The sequence below is a fragment of the Rhodnius prolixus genome, unplaced genomic scaffold, assembly GCF_049639745.1.
Source record: "Rhodnius prolixus isolate KJV_2025 unplaced genomic scaffold, Rpr scaffold_9, whole genome shotgun sequence".
NCBI lineage: Eukaryota > Metazoa > Arthropoda > Insecta > Hemiptera > Reduviidae > Rhodnius > Rhodnius prolixus.
The window spans coordinates 3,134,821-3,153,086 of record NW_027411604.1 but is presented as its reverse complement, the minus strand read 5'-3'; the positions used below and the strand labels follow the sequence as shown (position 1 = coordinate 3,153,086).

The 18,266-nt window shown below is 35.8% G+C and overlaps 1 protein-coding gene across 2 annotated transcripts in view; it reads left to right on the top strand.

Moving 5' to 3' along the window:
- The window catches only part of nmo (serine/threonine-protein kinase nemo), a 283,418-nt gene that overhangs the window by 251,744 nt on the left and 13,408 nt on the right, over positions 1–18,266 (top strand). For both annotated transcript variants that reach the window (XR_012458383.1, XM_074127876.1), the window contains exons 5-6: positions 11,233–11,318; positions 15,156–15,365. Coding sequence is in view for 1 of the 2 variants with exons in the window: in XM_074127876.1 (XP_073983977.1) it covers positions 11,233–11,318; positions 15,156–15,365 (296 nt within the window). In the remaining variant the exon portion in view is untranslated. The remainder of the gene's footprint in view (positions 1–11,232; positions 11,319–15,155; positions 15,366–18,266) is intronic.

Here is an 18,266-nt window from a genome sequence, read left to right as displayed (position 1 = left end):
AATTCAGTGCCACATTTTATTCTTATAATAATATATACAGGGTGTCCCAAGCTATATAGATAACGACTTTTTCTCGGAAACTAAGATAGTTAGAAAAAAAACTAAAAAATACGTGTTCCCTTAGTTTTTTGTTAGAAATCCAAATTTAATTTGTAAATTTTTTTCGGTGCTTCCAGAAGCGAGATACAGGCACCAACTTCATTTTTTCAAATGGGGAGGTGGGGTTTTTATTTAAGAAATAGATTCCTCTATTTTTTTAAAGAAAAATTTACTCGAACGGTTTTTTTCTGTGAGCGATATTTTAGAAGTTATGAATGAAAACATGATTCTTATAAGAAATGTCAAAATGATAATATTATAACGGTTTTTTGATTGAATAAGAAGAAAAGTACTATTTTATTATAAATTTTACTCCTCATTAATATTACAGATCATGCTCGAAATGGCCTCCACCATTAGAGATGCATAGACATGCTCTTTCCTGCCAATCGTCCCTTAGTGCCAAAGAAATAGATTCGGCTTTAACCGAGTTACAGGTATCTATTATTCTCTGCTTTAGTTCATCTGCAGATGCAATCAGAAAACTGTAAAAAGAAACTGAAAAATCTATTTTGTAAAATGGAATTTCCGGTTCACTAAATTTGACACTTTTTTCGTACTCATGGAACCTCATAACGGGATACTTCCGGTTAAATCACAAAAATCGAAAATCTACTCGATTAATATGGTTTAATAGGTTTAAAGAAAGCAAAAAAAAAGTATTGCGTGGGATTTGAACTCATGCCCGTATGCGTTCCCCTACGGGTGCGTAAAAGTACAAACGTTTAATAGAATATTAAAAAAAGAGAATTGGAGCTAAACTGCAGCCTAGTTATTGGTTATAATTAACGGATGCGGGCAATGTAGGAGCTCAGCTGGATGTTCTGTCAGCTGTTTTAACGACTTATTAAAACCCAGCTGCTTCCAAAGTAGGAAGTGAATTTGTTTTTATCAAATGGAATTATAAACCAATCTAGCTGTTCGGAAATTATTAAAAATAATGTATACACAACCCTTTTAAATGGGTATAGTCCAATATTTCTTGGGGGTCAAAGTGTCTACGGCAGGTCAGTTACCTAGACAACCATGGTTTAAGGGAACTGTCACTAATAAATGGGTTTGTTACGACAATAAGCAGGCTGAGAGCGAACCACGCCGTGTGCGGATCGTATCTTCACAGGATCAATAAAAGGTCCTCTCTCTCGTCTTTGCGTACATTGAGGAGGAGGATTTCAAACATGTAATAATGATATGTCCACGTTAAGTATAGTAGAAAGGAAACGAATGTTTGACGACATATACAGTTATTTAGATGCCCCATTTCGCTACGAAGACATAATATTCTCCACAAACATATATGTGCTTAAGTCTATAGCAGAGCTAGCAATGAAATATGAATGTATTTAAAAGTTGTAGAATGAATGCAAGAAAATGATTAGAGAAAGATTACGTGATTTTAATTTCGGTTAAGCTTTAAGGATGGCAGGAATATACGAGGGTCGTTTGAAAAGTCCGTGCAAAAATAAGAACTACTTAATTTTTTGGGGTAAACCTTTTTTATTTTTCAACATAGTCTCCTTTTAGGCTTATACACTTCGTCCAACGCTGCTCTAGTTTGTTGATCCCTTCCGAATAATAGGATTTGTCCAAGTCTGAAAAATAGCCATTCGTTTCTGCAATCACCTCCTCGTTTGAATAAAATCTTTTTCCCGCCAGCCATTTCTTCATATTGGGGAACAAATAGTAGTCCGAGGGAGCCAAGTCTGGAGAATAGGGGGGATGTGAAACGAGTTGGAACCCTATTTCCATTAATTTTGCGACCACAACTGCTGAGGTGTGAGCTGGTGCGTTGTCGTGATGGAAAAGGACTTTTTTGTGGGTTAATCGTGGGCGTTTTTCTTGCAGCTCGGTTTTCAAACGGTCCAATAACGATGAATAATACGCACCTGTAATAGTTTTACCCTTTTCCAGATAGTCGATGAGGATTATTCCTTGCGAGTGTAGTGATGTATCTATGTTTCATCCACAGTGACGAAACGACGCTTAAAGTCCTGCGGATTCTTCTGGAACAGCTGCAAACCGTCCTTGCAACACTTCACACGATTTCGTTTTTGGTCAAGCGTGAGCAATCGCGGCACCCATCTTGCGGATAGCTTTGTCATGTCCAAATGTTGATGCAAAATATTATGTACCCGTTCATTCGAGATGCCCACAGCACTAGCAATCTCACGTACCTTCACTCTTCTGTCATCCATCACCATATCATGGATTTTATCAATGGTTTCTGGAGTAGTAACCTCAACAGGGCGTCCAGAACGTTCAGCGTCACTTGTGCCCATATGGCCACTCCGAAAATTTTGAAACCACTTATAAACTGTTCTAATCGAAGGTGCAGAGTCACCATAATGTTTATCAAGCTTCTCTTTAGTCTGCTGAGGCGTTTTGCCTTTCATAAAGTAGTGTTTAATCAACACACGAAATTCTTTTTCGTCCATTTTTTGAAAATCACTCGACTTCCTCGATTCAAACGAATGCCAAACACAAAGAAATAGACCGATCTGGCTGAAACTTGGTGTGTGTTCTTCCAAGAGATGCTACTAACTAAACATAACCTCGATACGCGCCAGTAGTGCTATCTCTCTGACTTTGCACGGACTTTTCAAACGACCCTCGTAGAGTACTGATCCATCCATTAGTTGAAAGTTTGTATGTAAATAGTTGTAAATAGTAGAGGGATGAATGTGTGAAGCGAATGTATTTATAAGTAAGAATGGAGAGTGAGTGATATTCTAGTGATAAGCACCTAGACGATGATGGCTGTATGGCGAAAGTCAATGCCAAATAAAAAACAAAAAAAAAAGAAGTGTATCGGAGGTTGGATAGAATTTTGGGTAAACAATTTGAAACTAAGGAAAATGCAAGTTTTACAAAGGATATTCCTGATGTCCTTCGCTTTCTAAGTCCTTCTCTTGGAAAGACCTGAATCCTTATCCCAACAAAAGGTTGCAGGTTCTGGAAGAAAGCGAGAGGATAATACCACGTTCTCAGTAATTCCATTTACTTTTCCATCCATCTCATTTCCGGCACTCTGGAAAATAAAAATCACATTATTTCCTGGCCGTGCTGATCCATTATCTCTGCCAGAGTTAGGCCAAATAGCGGATAGAATCTAGGAGTCTCGTAAGGTTTAGATCATTTCTGCCGAACTTAAATTGGATTTATCCTTCCATTTCCGCCTTGAAAGATTGAGTAAAATTCATTCAAAGACTTCAAAGGATGTCCTAAGCCTACTCACGGGGGTCTTATCTGTTCTATTTTTTTCAAGAAAATCGCGAGAAAAGTGAAACAACCTTTTGGAAAATGCTCACTTCCAGTTACAAAAGCCATATTTTCTTTGAAATCGTATTTTTAGCTGCCAACAATTCTCCTTTATAAGTACATAAATGATTTAAGCTTACACTGCTGCGCCTGAGTGGCATCCTAAAAGATTTATTTCTTCCAGAAAAATCGCTGTAAACGATTGTAAACTTCCGGCTAATGGATTCTGGTCGCTTTGTGTTTACAGCCCCGGATATAAAGTTTTGGTTTCCGGCGATTCATTTCCTGCTGTTGTTCACGTACTTACTCAAGATCCAATTAGACTATTAGGTTTTTATTCTTTCTTTTAAACAAATATTTTGGCAAAATTAAAAAAAATGTATAATATATATTATATATTTTGCTCATAAATATTTTCCCTTAAATTAGATTGCTATGAATGAAAACGTTGCATAAATTTTAATAACAAACTGTTCATAATAACTTACGCACCATTTAATTACACGGTAGGTTAACTTCGTATTCAAAATCAACCAATCCTAGGTTCAGCCTAATTACTAGCTCCTCCCCCCTTTTTCTAGACCCGCCTCCACCAAGTCGGCTCAACCAACCCCTATCATCCTGGGCTAAAAAAACATTTAATAGCAGATTCTATCTAGAGGAAAAAAAAAATCAACTTAGATTGTTGGCAGATGTAGCTTAGTATCCTTTAGCTTGTGAAGATTGGGTAAATGTTTAAGATGTTCCTTAAGCACGATTCTTGGGAGCATGGACCCCCTATAGTTGATCACATACAAGTAGTTCCCTGTAACTACCTGTAATATCTTTTAATGGCACTTTTAATATTGTGAAAAAAACTTCCAATTTAAGTTCCATTTAAGTTGCATGTAAGAACTTAAAACCACATTTAAGTAAGAAAACCTCATTACGTTGAACTTTGGTACCAGAAAGTCGATAATCCTTTGAAATACTCAACTTTAACTCAACAAAAACTTAACCAACATAGATGCATCACCCTTGGTGGTTAAATGTTTACAGAGTAGCTCACATGCACACGTGCCGTAGGCGCCTGTTTGAACATGAAACAATTAAGTTTAGCAAACATATCTCATTTACAGAAACAATCAATCAAATATTCAATTTCATTAGCCTCCAGTGGATGTCAATTTCCACAAATTTCAACTCCATCAAATTGAGTTTGATTACAAAATTGACTCGATCAATTTAAGCACACCCAAGTTTAATTGTAGTTGGTCAAAGTTGATTATTAGTCGATAAGAATGATTTTTGCCTTCTTTAACTCGTTTTTGTCAGGGAATGTAATTTAATCGTGTAGATTGTTGATTTAGCATTATTAAATACATCTACGGGTTGTGGTACATACGTACATAACACAAAATCCATATTGTAAAGAGCTACTTCCGTTTGAGATTTTTTTTTTTTTTTTTTAATTCGAAACTATAGCAAACCATTTAACCAATTAACTCTTTGCGGCTAGGCGGGTTAAAAACTGTCCCACCTTTTGCTTAGCTTTTGATGCATGGTGGGATATATTTTAACTCGAAAAGTTGAAGTTACTCATAGTCATAGATAATTTGTTCATTTATTTTGCAATTGTATCCAGTACAATAAGCAAAAGAGATGAGAGATAAGGATAGCGCAATTACACATGCACGTATATACGATATGTGTACATCCATGTGCGCCAAGGGCGTAAGTGGAGTGAACGACGATCATCCAGTGATGGAAGCCGTTAGATCGCCACGTTGACAAGCTTACGCAGCAACCATTCTAGGTGATCGGCGTTATGTGTTGAGATGGTCGCGTGGTCACCACCGCTTTAGTCTACGTTGAGGATTTGAAGGAAGAGTTCTGGTAGACATGTTGTTGATCAGAGGGTTGTAGTGACTGTCTAGATTTGAGTGGAGTTTTGTGTATCGAGACTGGGCTATTTCAGTAACGAGAGGAATATTTAGATCAGAGTGTAAATGGGAATTAATTTAATATTTTTCTTATTTTGAATAATAATTCACATAAGCCTACCCTTTCCCCTTTCATTTACTGGGAAATCCTTAATTGAATTTCCCGGTAAATGAAAAATGTTTCTAGTAAAAGTTGTAGGATTTATATGTTTTATAATCACTTAGGTTAATTCCATTATGTAAAATAATGGAAATGAATGTTTATTTCCATTTTTTTATAATAAAAGAAATTCTGTGCAACTAGGGCTTTTATTTTCTTTAAAATCGTGCGCCTCAAAGTGTTAAAAGTGGAATTTAATTTTAAAAACCATCCCACAGTGTGCGGAATTAAAATCACGACAATGACGTGTATACACGACGTCGATCGCAAGGAGCAAAACAACCAAAAGTTTACAACGTCATAATAGTCACTGCAAGCGACTTTTTCTGCAATCTCTGGATGAGCTTGAGATTACCAGAGCATTCTGTGCTCATTCAAAAATCTTGCACCGTCTTCACGTATGCATTGCCTCCTAGTTAACTAGGGACGCAAGAGCTTTTACAAGGAAGAAAAGAACTTTGAATTCTGTGCAAAATGAAATCATGCTCGTACTGGAGGTCTAAATCTCTATCTAAAAGGTAAAAACGGGCACTGCACCAAGGGTTGAGAGCTTCTATTTGTGTGCGTAATTCCCCAATCCCTAATGCAGAGACTAAACAGGTACCAACCACTTATCATTTGGCTGACTCCCACCAACCCTCTCCGTATAAAATACTTAGCAGTTCTATTGGTTAAGATAAAGGAAACATCCTACCAAATAATATTCTTATTGTATTATTTCGAGTTTTTATAGTTAATGGCAATTTTATATTTTTCACGTGTATACACATTATTCACGTGAATAATGCTCTTTGATAGTACGCAAGCGGCAGGACTCGTACTTGACGACGTAAGTGTCACTTTAAAGGAAAAGCGTTCCAATCCGAAAATCTCCTTCATCGAATTTTCCTTGAAAGAAAATTCTATTTTAGATCTAAAAGTGCACATAGTTTAAAGAAAATCTTTGTTAAAAAGTGAAAAATTTTATTGGGTAAAATGCTATTTCCGGTTGACAAATTTTGGCAACTTCCTGTAAGTTCCCAGAGGGGGGTACCAAAGGAAATAAAATGTCTTTAAGCTTCCTGCAAGTTTTTTGAGCTTGAAAGTAATCGCATAACTTACAGATTACACACGTACTCCTAAATTGAAACTTGGACAAGATCCCTATTTCCTGGGCATTATGATAATTAAGAAAAAGTAATCTTCTACTTTTTCTGGGGAATATCCCACTTACACAAGTCCACGCTTTCCTAACCACTAAACCAACATCTGCCCCTAAACAAATATTTAGTCTAAAAAAATTACTAAGTATTACCAGAATTAGTTAGCTATAGCTTAGCTGCAGCATTTTTACCAATTTCCTGTGCTTGAAGTAAATTTTCTTTATTTGAGGGAATAATTCAATTTAATGTACGGTCTTAGTTGCGGTAGAATCTCTCAGGAGTTCTAGACATGGCGATCGAAACTCAAATTACAATAGATTCCACAGCACCACCACCACCACAGCCTTCCTAATATCGTGATATGGACTCCCCAACTAAGAGAAATACCAAATCCAACCACCGTGGAATTGGGAGCTACTAGTGTAATATGTTGATGAACTCCACTAAACCATAATGGAGCCTCCTCCTCCTCCTATACCACCCTAAATTCCATTCGTCCATACCAGTCCTAGACTGGAGAACTTAATTCATTAGATTCCCGTATACCCACTAGTATTCTCTATCTCCACGCAACCCTTTACTCCCATGTAGTGACAGTTTGAAGAAGTGTTTGGTAAAGATGGATCATCTAGGATAATGGAGTTCCCCTTACCCTGGGATACTTTCCCTGTTCACGCTACCCATTGCTGTTACAACATCAGGTAATCAGTTCAGAAGAAACAAAGTGATTCAGAGAGCAATAATTGAATTCAGAAAAATGAAAAAGGAATTAGTGAAGCAAACGTCATATAGAAAGTGGTTCCTTAATCAAAATAAGGAGGTCGCTCCAGAACTAGGAGATAAGATAGTGGATACACAATGTAGGGTAAACTCCTTATCTTTTAAGATAAAACAGATCGACTGTAACCAATCGCAGAAAAATAATAATATTAGAAAGTTTGTTTTGTATTTCCTGAAAAAACACCATCACAAAACTATTTCCTGTCTTTTCACGGAACTTTATATTAAACTTCCAGTATTTTTCTGACAGTAAAAATAGTAGAATATAACAAATCATAATTTTTGTACATCGTAAAGTATTAAGATGCTGATAACAGAGAAATATAAAAATGTAGAGTTCCATTTTAGGGAAAAAAGATAAGACACATAGAAACGATGGGGAAGACTACTTAGTATAGTCTTGTTCCATAGTCTTATCAGTTCTTTCCTGCTGGTTAGTTAAATGAAACGTGCAAAAATGCAAATAGTCTTCTTGCATTCCCGTATAGGCGACACTGTCTTTGACTCAGAGCTGGGAAACATCGCAGAAGTCCAGTCTTCTTTTCTAAAACTTTGTAGTTCTTAGTTTCCTGTAATTATAAGCATTTTCCTTGTTTATTTTCTTTCTTTTTTTTCTTGAAACAAAGAATTACGATTGTTCAAATTTTCCATAACAGGAAAACGTACGTTTACTGGTCCTCTGAGGCAGAAGTTGGTTGTTTCCGTTGCCCCGTCTTCAGTGAAACTTAGCAATGGAAATTCTTCAACCGAAAGTACCCATTTTACTGTAATGGAATTTCCGCTTATTGAGATTTTTGTTCGAGAAGGGCTTCGATGGTTTTTCTTTTAACTTAGCACAGTCATTGTACTGCATCTGGAAATCTGTAGCTATTTTCTAACTGTAGCAACAGTTTTCCAACAGAAAATTCTATTAAAGACTTTTCTGGGAGAAGGAATGGATAGACGTAAATAGTCTTTACCTATAAGGCTTTACGTGAAGTCCCTGCTGTTACGATATCTGCTGATTAACCTTCCCTACTCCACTTACTAAGATGAAATTTAAAATGGGTGGTTACCACCATGATGCGATCATTGTTAAAGGATAAGATGGCCGTATTGTCGGCGAAGGTAAATATGGCAAATCAGCAAATGGTAACAGGAATACTCCCTTATTGGGCGCCAGGATAGGAAATATGGAAGAAAAAGCGGAAGTGTCTTGTACAACCATAAGTTTGCAATTGTTGGGTTTTTAAATCCGATCAAAAAGCTGGAGAAATATCCAGGAAGAACGCCCCCTGGGTAATTCTGTCTCCGTCCAGGGGAAGTAGCAACGGTGTATACAATTCAATGAGCCTGATAGATCGAACATTATTATTAGCAAGAATTAAAGTCTTCAAAAGAAAAAAAATACGTCGTCTCAGGAAAGCCATAAGAGTTTGAACCTGGTGAATTATCTTATAGTAAAACTAACTACCTGCGTGCATACTTTTGATCACCCATCAATAACCATCAAGGTTCTACTAAATCTTTATCTTTGGGTTCCCAAACTGTATTTCCTGTAGATTTTTCCTTATTTCCTTTTGACATCGATTTTTTTTTTTTTTTATTCATCTTCCGCTAAGTAGGAGAGCTAAATTTCCTGTTTCCAAATATGGGTTTATTCCAATGAGAGAACGCCGGTTTCTTGAAAGGAAATTGTTTCTCAGAGTTTTGCAGGTGTTGAGCTCAAAGTTGAAGAATGGTTTTACCTTTAACCTTTTCATTATTTATTTATTTTTTATTTTTAATATTACTCGATTTATTAGTTCTTAAAATCAACTTATTCTATAAAAAAAAAAATTTTTTAATCTTAATTTTTAGCACAATCAATTTTAGAACATTCTAGGGATTTATATCGCAATTTAGATTGCGAGACAGTCTTTTCTTTTTTATACCATCTCCCAACAACTGTCACAACCGATCCAGCAAGCAATATAGTGTGTACAAGCAATATAGTGTGTAACAATCATAAACTTGGAACTCCATAAATTCATTTTTAGACCTCCCCACCTTCGTGTAGGTCTGGAGAATTACTGGAAAGTTGACGCCGTTAGAAATCAATAAAGATACATAAAATAGCGTACAAAACTCCCACTAGCGTAAAACAAATAAACGGGAGAGATAAATTACTTATATTATTTACTATAAATAATATAGTAATACATATTTGTATTTTATATAAATTTACACTTTTATACCAATTTGTAAATATATATTTAGAGCTATTTTTATTTATTCGATAAATTTTAACAGTGAAAGAAAATATAATAAAAACAATTTACAAGAATTTAAAATTATACTTAAAATTTAAATAGAAAAAAAAAGGCGCCACGGTAGGTGAGCGGTTAGAGGCTAGACCCGCAAAGCTAAGATGTATTGCGGTACTATTCTCCGGTCTATACCTTTAATGGTTAATATGAGAAATTTACAGTAAAGTATGTTTGCTAGTCGCCACGGTAGCCTAGCGGTTAGAGGCTAGACCCGCAAAGCTAAGATGTATTGCGGTACTAGTCTATACTATATTCCCCGGTCTATACCTTTAATGGTTAATATGAGAAATTTACAGTAAAGTATGTTTGCTAGTCGCCACGGTAGCCGAGCGGTTAGAGGCTAGACCCGCAAAGCTAAGATGTATTGCGGTACTAGGCTATATTCCCCAGTCTATACCTTTAATGGTTAATATGAGAAATTTATAGTAAAGTATGTTTGTTAGTCGCCACGGTAGCCGAGCGATTAGAGGCTAGACCCGCAAAGCTAAGATGTATTGCGGTACTAGGCTATATTCCCCGGTCTATACCTTTAATGGTTAATATGAGAAATTTATAGTAAAGTATGTTTGCTAGTCGCCACGGTAGCCGAGCGATTAGAGGCTAGACCCGCAAAGCTAAGATGTATTGCGATACTAGGCTATATACCCCGGTCTATACCTTTAATGGTTAATATGAGAAATTTGCAGTAAAGTATGTTTGCTAGTCGCCACGATAGCCGAGCGGTTAGAGGCTAGACCCGCCAAGCTAAGATGTATTTCGGTACTAGGCTATATTCCCCCGGTCTATACCTTTAGTGGTTAATACGAGTAATTTTGTAGTAAAGTATGTTTGCTAGTCGGCTTCGTCCACATAGAAAATCCCCCACAATTTAGAATACCTACTCTTAAAAGGAACTTTTAAATTCAAAACTATTTCTTGATATTATATTGAAGGTAAAAAAAAAAAAAAGCCAAAAAAGATTAACCTTGAGAGGGTTAATTACATTAAAAAGCCCATACACCCTACCTAGAAGACCTACAGATGGTAAGAAAATCGATTAGATATCGAATTTTGCTGACTTAAGAACACGTGCTCTATTGGTCAATAGAAGTTATTACTAATAAACTTAATCATGTCCTTGGAGATCAAGATGACTGGTTTTTATAACTCGACAACTTAATTATCAATAGCTTAGATATTGTTACTTCGATAAGCTTGTATATCGATATATTGTCGTAGTTAATAATATATCGACTGGAAAATTAGCTAATCATTCCTTAAACATTAATTCTGCATTAATAAATGGTTTAGAAAACTGGCCAAGTTTCTAGTGTTAGGGATTGTCCTGGCGTTAATAAGGGAACATTACGATTTATGGACACGTAAGGGTGTGCCATGCTACATCTAATAATAAGTAAAAAAAAAACTTCATCATTTTATTCTTTAAAATATCTCTTTGTCCATGTAAAATTGTTTCTCTTTTTGGCACCACCGGACGACAGTTCTTTGGAGCTTTCAAAACAATCTGGCTTTCACTTCCTCTTCCTTTAAGGAAGTACCTTCACACTAGATATATTTTTTAGTTTTTGGTTTTTTGTTTACAGGTCTGAAATATCTCCATTCTGCCCGAATTCTTCACAGAGACATAAAACCTGGTAATCTACTGGTCAACAGCAATTGCGTTTTGAAGGTAAAAAATGCACATAATTAAATATTTTGTCAACAAATCTGTAAATTGTTATATAAGCTCGGAAAAAAATACAACTTCAGAACGATATTTATAAAGTATTGCATCCTTTAAAATTTGAACTCAGCATTTTCATACGAAACGGAAGTTGAAAAGTTACTGTTCGGCAAACTCCAGCAAAAAAAGAAAGAAAGAAAGGATCGCCGTACAATTATTGGCCGGAAGTCATATTTTATTACAGAATTTTAATTTAGGGCCATTTAGCCAATCTGGACAAACTAGCTTGATATATAATTTAGAAGTAAACTAGTTTATGTTGGATGCCATAGATTTCTTGTTTTTAATTTACGTACTTCCTTCCTGTTTGGTGATGCTCTAAGCGATCGAAAATAGCCTGCTGTTACATTCAACTTTTTGTTCTTTTTATTTTTATTTTTTGAAGTTTTTCCTCCACATCAGGCTTGTGCAAGCGTGACTGGAAGTTATACGAGGTGTGGCTATTAAATAACGAGACTGATGCTGCTACAGAAGAACTATGCATGCGCCAAAATCCTAACGACCGACTGCAGTGCAGCGTAAAGCCTTCTCTTTCGATTGTAGCGTCTCACGTGTTTGTAGAGAAATCTGTCTGACCGGAACCTGACGTGTTTGTGTAAGAGGTGTTAGTTTCGTTTAGCCGAAAACATGATACTACACATGTAGTAGAGCAACGAATTGTCATGAAATTTCACATGATACTTGGTAAAACCGCTACTGAAACTTATCTTTTATTCAAATAAATTTTTGTGGCGATGAATGTTAATCACGTGCGCAAGTTTTTGAGTGGTTCAAGCGTTTCCAAGACGTTTCAAGACGTCGGAGATTATGACCGCCCAGGTCGCCCTTCCACGTCCAAAACGGATGAAAATATCGATTATATTGATGAATTATATTGAATTATTGATCAATAATTAATCAACATTACTACCGTGAAGTGCTTGCCCAACTCCGTAAAAGAGTAAGCAAAAAAACGACCCGATTTGTGGAAGAACCAGTCATGGGTTCTCCATCAAGACAACGCGCCGGCTCACACTGCATGGTCTGTCAAGACGTTTTGTAGCCAAGTACAATCCCAGTTTTAAGCCATCCGCCTTATTCGCCCTGACCTGTCCCCATGTGACTTTTATCTGTTGCCCAAAGTCAAATCTGCATTAAAAGGGACACGATTTCAGTCCGTTGAAGCTGTGTGAAAGAAAAAGCGGCACTCGTCACGCAGGAGCTCACAGAAAAAGACTTTCAGCACTGTTTCGGAACAATGGTAAATTCGCATGGAGCGTTGTAGGGATAGGGGAGGGGTATATATTGAAGGTGATAATAACTAAATATGTATAAATTTAAAATAAAATGTTCTACAGCAATAGTCTCCGTTATTTAATAGCCACACCTCGTATGCTGTAATGAAGGAAACAAAAATAAATCCACGATCGATTTATCGATACTTTCTTCAGATCGATATTTTTATGATTTCAGTAGCGTTGAAAGTCCCAAGTCAATAATAGACCCCTCGATAGATTTATCCAACGATCACAAACAATTCGTAAGTGAATGTCCACAGCATTCTGATGAGCTAAGAAATGAATTTAGAAAACACTGCTCACTATGGGTAGGTGCTGCATTGTAATGACCAAGTTAAAGCTGGTTGGTTGGTGGTACTAAGTTACAAGACAGGAACAGACAAAGAGAATTCTTGTGTATACGTCACTTCCGGCCCCTTTTTTTTAAAAAAAAAAAAATTGAAGATGAAACCCCCAAACAGTTCAAAGTTTTGACCTTTAATATTTTAGAAGTTGAGAATTCCAACTTTTAATGAAAGTTGCCTTAAGCAAAAAAAAAGTACGTGACATCGTTGATTTCCTTATTCGTAGAAGCACGCAGATTTATCGTATCGCTTCCTGATTTCGGATTATTATTCATCATTTAAAAATTGAGCATGTACATACAATTTGAATGCACCAAATTGAACAACACACTCTGTAGTCCAATTTTATTGCCAAAAGAAACCTATAATATAAGCCCCAACACCTCTAAAACATTCCACATTCTCGTAATAACCTCCAAAATGATCGAACCTTTTACTGGCCACAATAAATCGATAAAACAGCCCCGCCGTTAGCTTATCTATCAGTTTGATTGTTGGACAAACAAAGCCCTCCTCGCTGATCATTATTACCCATCTAGTATTTCATAAAATAAACTTAGTAAAACTTTTTCGTAATTTTTGTTTCCCCCTCCATTGTAGAGAAGTTTTTATGGTCTGATTTTTCATTTTAACATGGAAAAATTTACGATTTTGAAAATGTTTTTCTTTTAAAATGATGAAAATGTTAGCTAGCTATAAATAGAATTTGCGGACAGTACAATTTTACTGCTCATTGTTTTTTTTAATTTTCTCATTTTACTATTATCGTGTCAAAATTTTAGATTTATATTTTTCACCGGAAATATACCCATTTTGAGGTTCACCCCCCCTGAGTTCAGAAAAAGTGGCTTTCTATAATTCAAATAAAACTGTTCAAAAGTTCAAATTATATATCTGGTCCAATCTGATTTAGTTACAAATCTTCCAAATTCCGTTCAATAAAATATAAATGGTACCGGAAATGGAAAATCGGTGCTGGAATTTCCAATAGAAGCTGTTCGGGTGTACTGAATTTTTGTCCTAGGGCTCCACGAATTGTGTTGCTGTTGATGCCTTTTTTTCTGACCTAGAAGGGCTGTGGGCAATAATAGGGCTTTGGTATTTCACACGGACAAAATATAATAAACCGTTTTCATTCTACTGAAAAAGCTATTCAAAAAAAAAAAAAAGGCGCCACGGTAGCCGAGCGGGTTAAGAGGCGAGACCTGCAAAGCTAATATGCATTGTTGGTTTAGTAGGTTCGATTTCCGGTCTTGACCTTGGAATTTATTTAATGGTTAATTGAGAAATAGTTAAGTACGTTTGCTATTCGCCTCCGTCCACGTCACCTAGTTGGACGTTAAGCCCCGCCTGAAAAAATAGGCCATTACTTTACTTTACTACTATTTTTTTTTTTTTTTTTTTTTATGATTTAAGGCGCGTCAACATCTGAAGGTAATTGGCACCCGGAGCTTTTTTCAGTGCACTGCCGGCCTCCGGACAGTGTTCTCTCGTTACCGACAACATTGTCCATCATCGGACAGTGAGCTGTAAGAAGCTCCTAGGAAGAGAAAATGTAAGGGTCAGCAAGCTGGATTCGAACCCGGGACCTCCGCGTGGGAGTCCAATATGCTAACCTCATAGTTAATCCCTTCCCTCTTTACTACTATTAAAAAAAAAAAATATATATATATATACACTAAAGTTGTCTTTCGGAAAACCACAGATCATTTAATTGCTCAAAAACTTAATGGTTAGTTCTGGTCTCATTAAAATCAGTTTCTGTTTCTGTCTAGTAATTATGTTTTTCTTGTAGTTACCATTGTTTGCGTAACATTACTGAAGATAACAAAGTACATGAGCCAACCAGTAGCTTAAACGTAGCAATTAAAAGGTGGGTATCTTAAACGTAGCAATTTCCTGAGATCTGTCTTTGGAAAAAAGAATGGAAAAGTCAATTTTCCCGGAAAGCCCAAATAAAAACGATAGTTCCGGTCTTTCTATAAGTACACGAAGTTTAATGGGAAATTCTTAACTAATTTTAAGATGCGTGCTTAGTAAGTTTAAACTTCCATTGTTAAGCTTTTCCTTGAAGAAGCTCAGACAAGCAAAAGTTTCAAAAGCATTTAGGCCTAATGCTTTTTTTTTTTTTTTTAATTGTTGTCTTTCTTTTTTCTTTCCAGATTTGTGATTTCGGTTTGGCCCGAGTAGAAGAGCCGGACAAATCCAAACTGATGACCCAAGAAGTAGTTACCCAATACTACAGAGCTCCAGAGATACTGATGGGCGCCAGGCATTATTCAGCGGCCGTTGATGTTTGGAGTGTTGGCTGTATTTTTGGTGAACTACTCGGTAGAAGGATATTGTTTCAAGCACAAAGTCCTGTATTACAGGTGAGTCCAGGATTAATGTTGCCCTGTTTTAGTTTTAGTTTTTCCTTTTCAAGGGCCATTTTCCTGTATTTTTAAATTTATTTCATCTTTCCCCCCCCCCTTGACCTCGTTTATGATCTTATCTTAATAGAATTTATTTTTTATTACTAATTTTTATAATAATAAAATTTAATTAAAATCTCATAAAAATAAATATTTAATTTTATATAAAGATAAATTGTGCACTACTAATAAATGTATTGCACGCTTACATAAAAATACATGGAATAAAGTTCACCTTGACTCTTGTGACACACAATGCTGAGATTGCAGTTCTGCATTGCAGAACTTGTATGATCAGTTCTTAGTATAGAATCGTGTGCTTATGTAAGATCTTTTAAAAAAGTATATTCTCATATTATTTAGAATCATGAAGACTTTACTAGCTAAGGAGAAAAAGAGTAACACGAAGTTCATGTCATAGTAGTCTCATATTCTTCTAACACAACCTTAAGGAATAGCTTCAGAATTTCTAATTTGCCTCTAGGTAAATTTGATGTTAAGAATGGAGAATAAAAAATGCTTCATGCCTAAATGTCATGGGCAAATGTTTTATCATACCTGAAGCATAATGAGTACATATTTTGACACGGTTATCAGTTTTATTGTGAGTTATGATGTAACTAGTTTCTCACTTCTAAGAGAAAGTTTGTAGGTTCGAATCAAGCTCCAGAAGTTCTGAAGCTGCTTACTTTTTTTTTTTTTTTTTGCTCCTCACTTTAGGCCACATAGCTCAATCATACTTTCAAATAAGAGCAATCCAAGGAATTATGGATTCCTCGAAGGCACTAGAGTACTTAAAGTATGATCTATCTTCTTTAAAAGTCTTCAATTCCCACGATTTTTCTTGTCATTTCGACTCGATGCATTCTACGTCTCTTTCGAATACATACAAATAAAGATTCCGTTTCCTTGCGTAGGCGTGCAGTAATAAGTAAATAAATAAAGTATAAAGCGATGGTAGTGTGACGTCGAACGAATGTTTGTGACTCTTGCTGTAAATGGAGTCGTGTTATACTGGGGAAGTATATCTCTCTGCTTTTGTCAAGACTCCTCTTTCCAGGGTGTGAGGGCGACAGTAAATGTCATCTCTATCACTTCTTCCACTCTGGACTGGCGGGTACGTCTACAATCCCCTTTATCGTCGTATTCGACATAATCCTACACCAATCTCTTTTGTTCCCCTCACTGGCCCACAAAAATTCTTTTGAGGGTTTGGCCTCGCTTATATACCATTCATAGCTCGCTCATCTTTCCCAGATAATATCCAAATTTCACTTCCATTAGTGGCCCAAGAACTATCTTAAAATTCAATAGTTTCGTCGCACTCCTCGAACTATATCTGATCTGATGTTTTTTGAGCTAGGTTACACACGTTAACTTTAGGATTTCTTGAAAAAATTATATTAGGAAAATTTATAAAATCAGTAAAAACTGAAAACTAGCTGCATTTTCAAGGTAAATAAAATTTAGTGTAAATGATAAAATTGAAAATAGAATAGAACAGAAAACAAAAGAGCTCTTTTATTCCATTAGCATTTTTTTTTTAGAATATCGAAACTTCTTACAAGCTCTAAAGTCGCATCTTAATGTCGCTAGCCCGTCGGTGCTAAATCCTGGTAATGGAGGGTAAGAAAAGAGACAGAAGCAAAAACAATCTAATGCTTAGAGGCTCTTCTTCCTGATACATCCTCTAGATTGTCATTTCCTTTTCTTCTTCAAAAAACCTGTACAATCTAACCAATCACAAATCAGTGAGTAAATCACATAAGTTTCTTCAGCCTTCAGAGCCAATAATCAAAGGAGGCGGCTGGCCTTGTTGAACTAATTTGTAGTGGATCTTAGACAACAAGATAGAGATTAAACTTTTGCCCCTCGTCTAGCCTTGTCAAGTCCCTTGATAGTACTATAAGCGCAGTCACCATCATGGTTAAATATGACTGTAAGGTAAACCTATTTAAGTCTTGTGAGTCACAGCATGGTTAAATGTGAGTGTAAGATAGTACTATATAAGTCTAGGGAGTCACCATCATGGTTAAATTTGACTGTAAGATATACCTATTTAAGTCTTGTGAGTCACAGCATGGTTAAATGTGAGTGTAAGATAGTCCTATTTAAGTTTTGTGAGTCGTCAAGACGGTTAAATGTTAGTGTAAGATAGTCCTATTTAAGTCTAATGAGTCGTCAACATGGTTAAATGTGAGTGTAAGACAGTCCTATAAAAGTCTAGTGCGTAACTATAAGTCTAAGGTTAACTGTGAATGTAGAAACTGCAGCTATGTTTCCAGAAATTGCCACTAGAGTTCTCCACCGGATGGTGTATAATGTAATGGCTTACAGCCTATTTAATGGCGGCTAACTAACCCATTTCTCTTATATCTATTTCACGATTAAACAATACAAATTCTCAACTTTTATGATTGTGTTAACGATAATTGGGTAAAACATGAACTATTATTCCAAAAGAAATATTATTTATCTTGTTTTTAAAGGGAATTTTTTTTTCTTGTTTTAATCGATAGTTTATCAAATACCTATGGGAGAAATGTCGAAAAATAATTTTTAAATTAATTATTTCATTGAAATTATTGAGTTCAAAGTATTGGCCAATCACAATGCAGTAAGGTTGTAGGCTGTGGGCGGGTCATGCCCACCAGTAGTGTAGCCACGCCCCGTCCAATGATAACCAGTTATGGGCTGGTCTAAGCGTATTTAATAATGGTGCATCAATTTTTCTAAATCATTTATTATTTTCTCATATTTTATCAACTTTTTTCGTGTTTTTAGAATATATTTATTAATCTTACGTAAATATTGAGTAAAAATGCTAACAAATTATTCGAAAAAAAAAAAATCATTCTC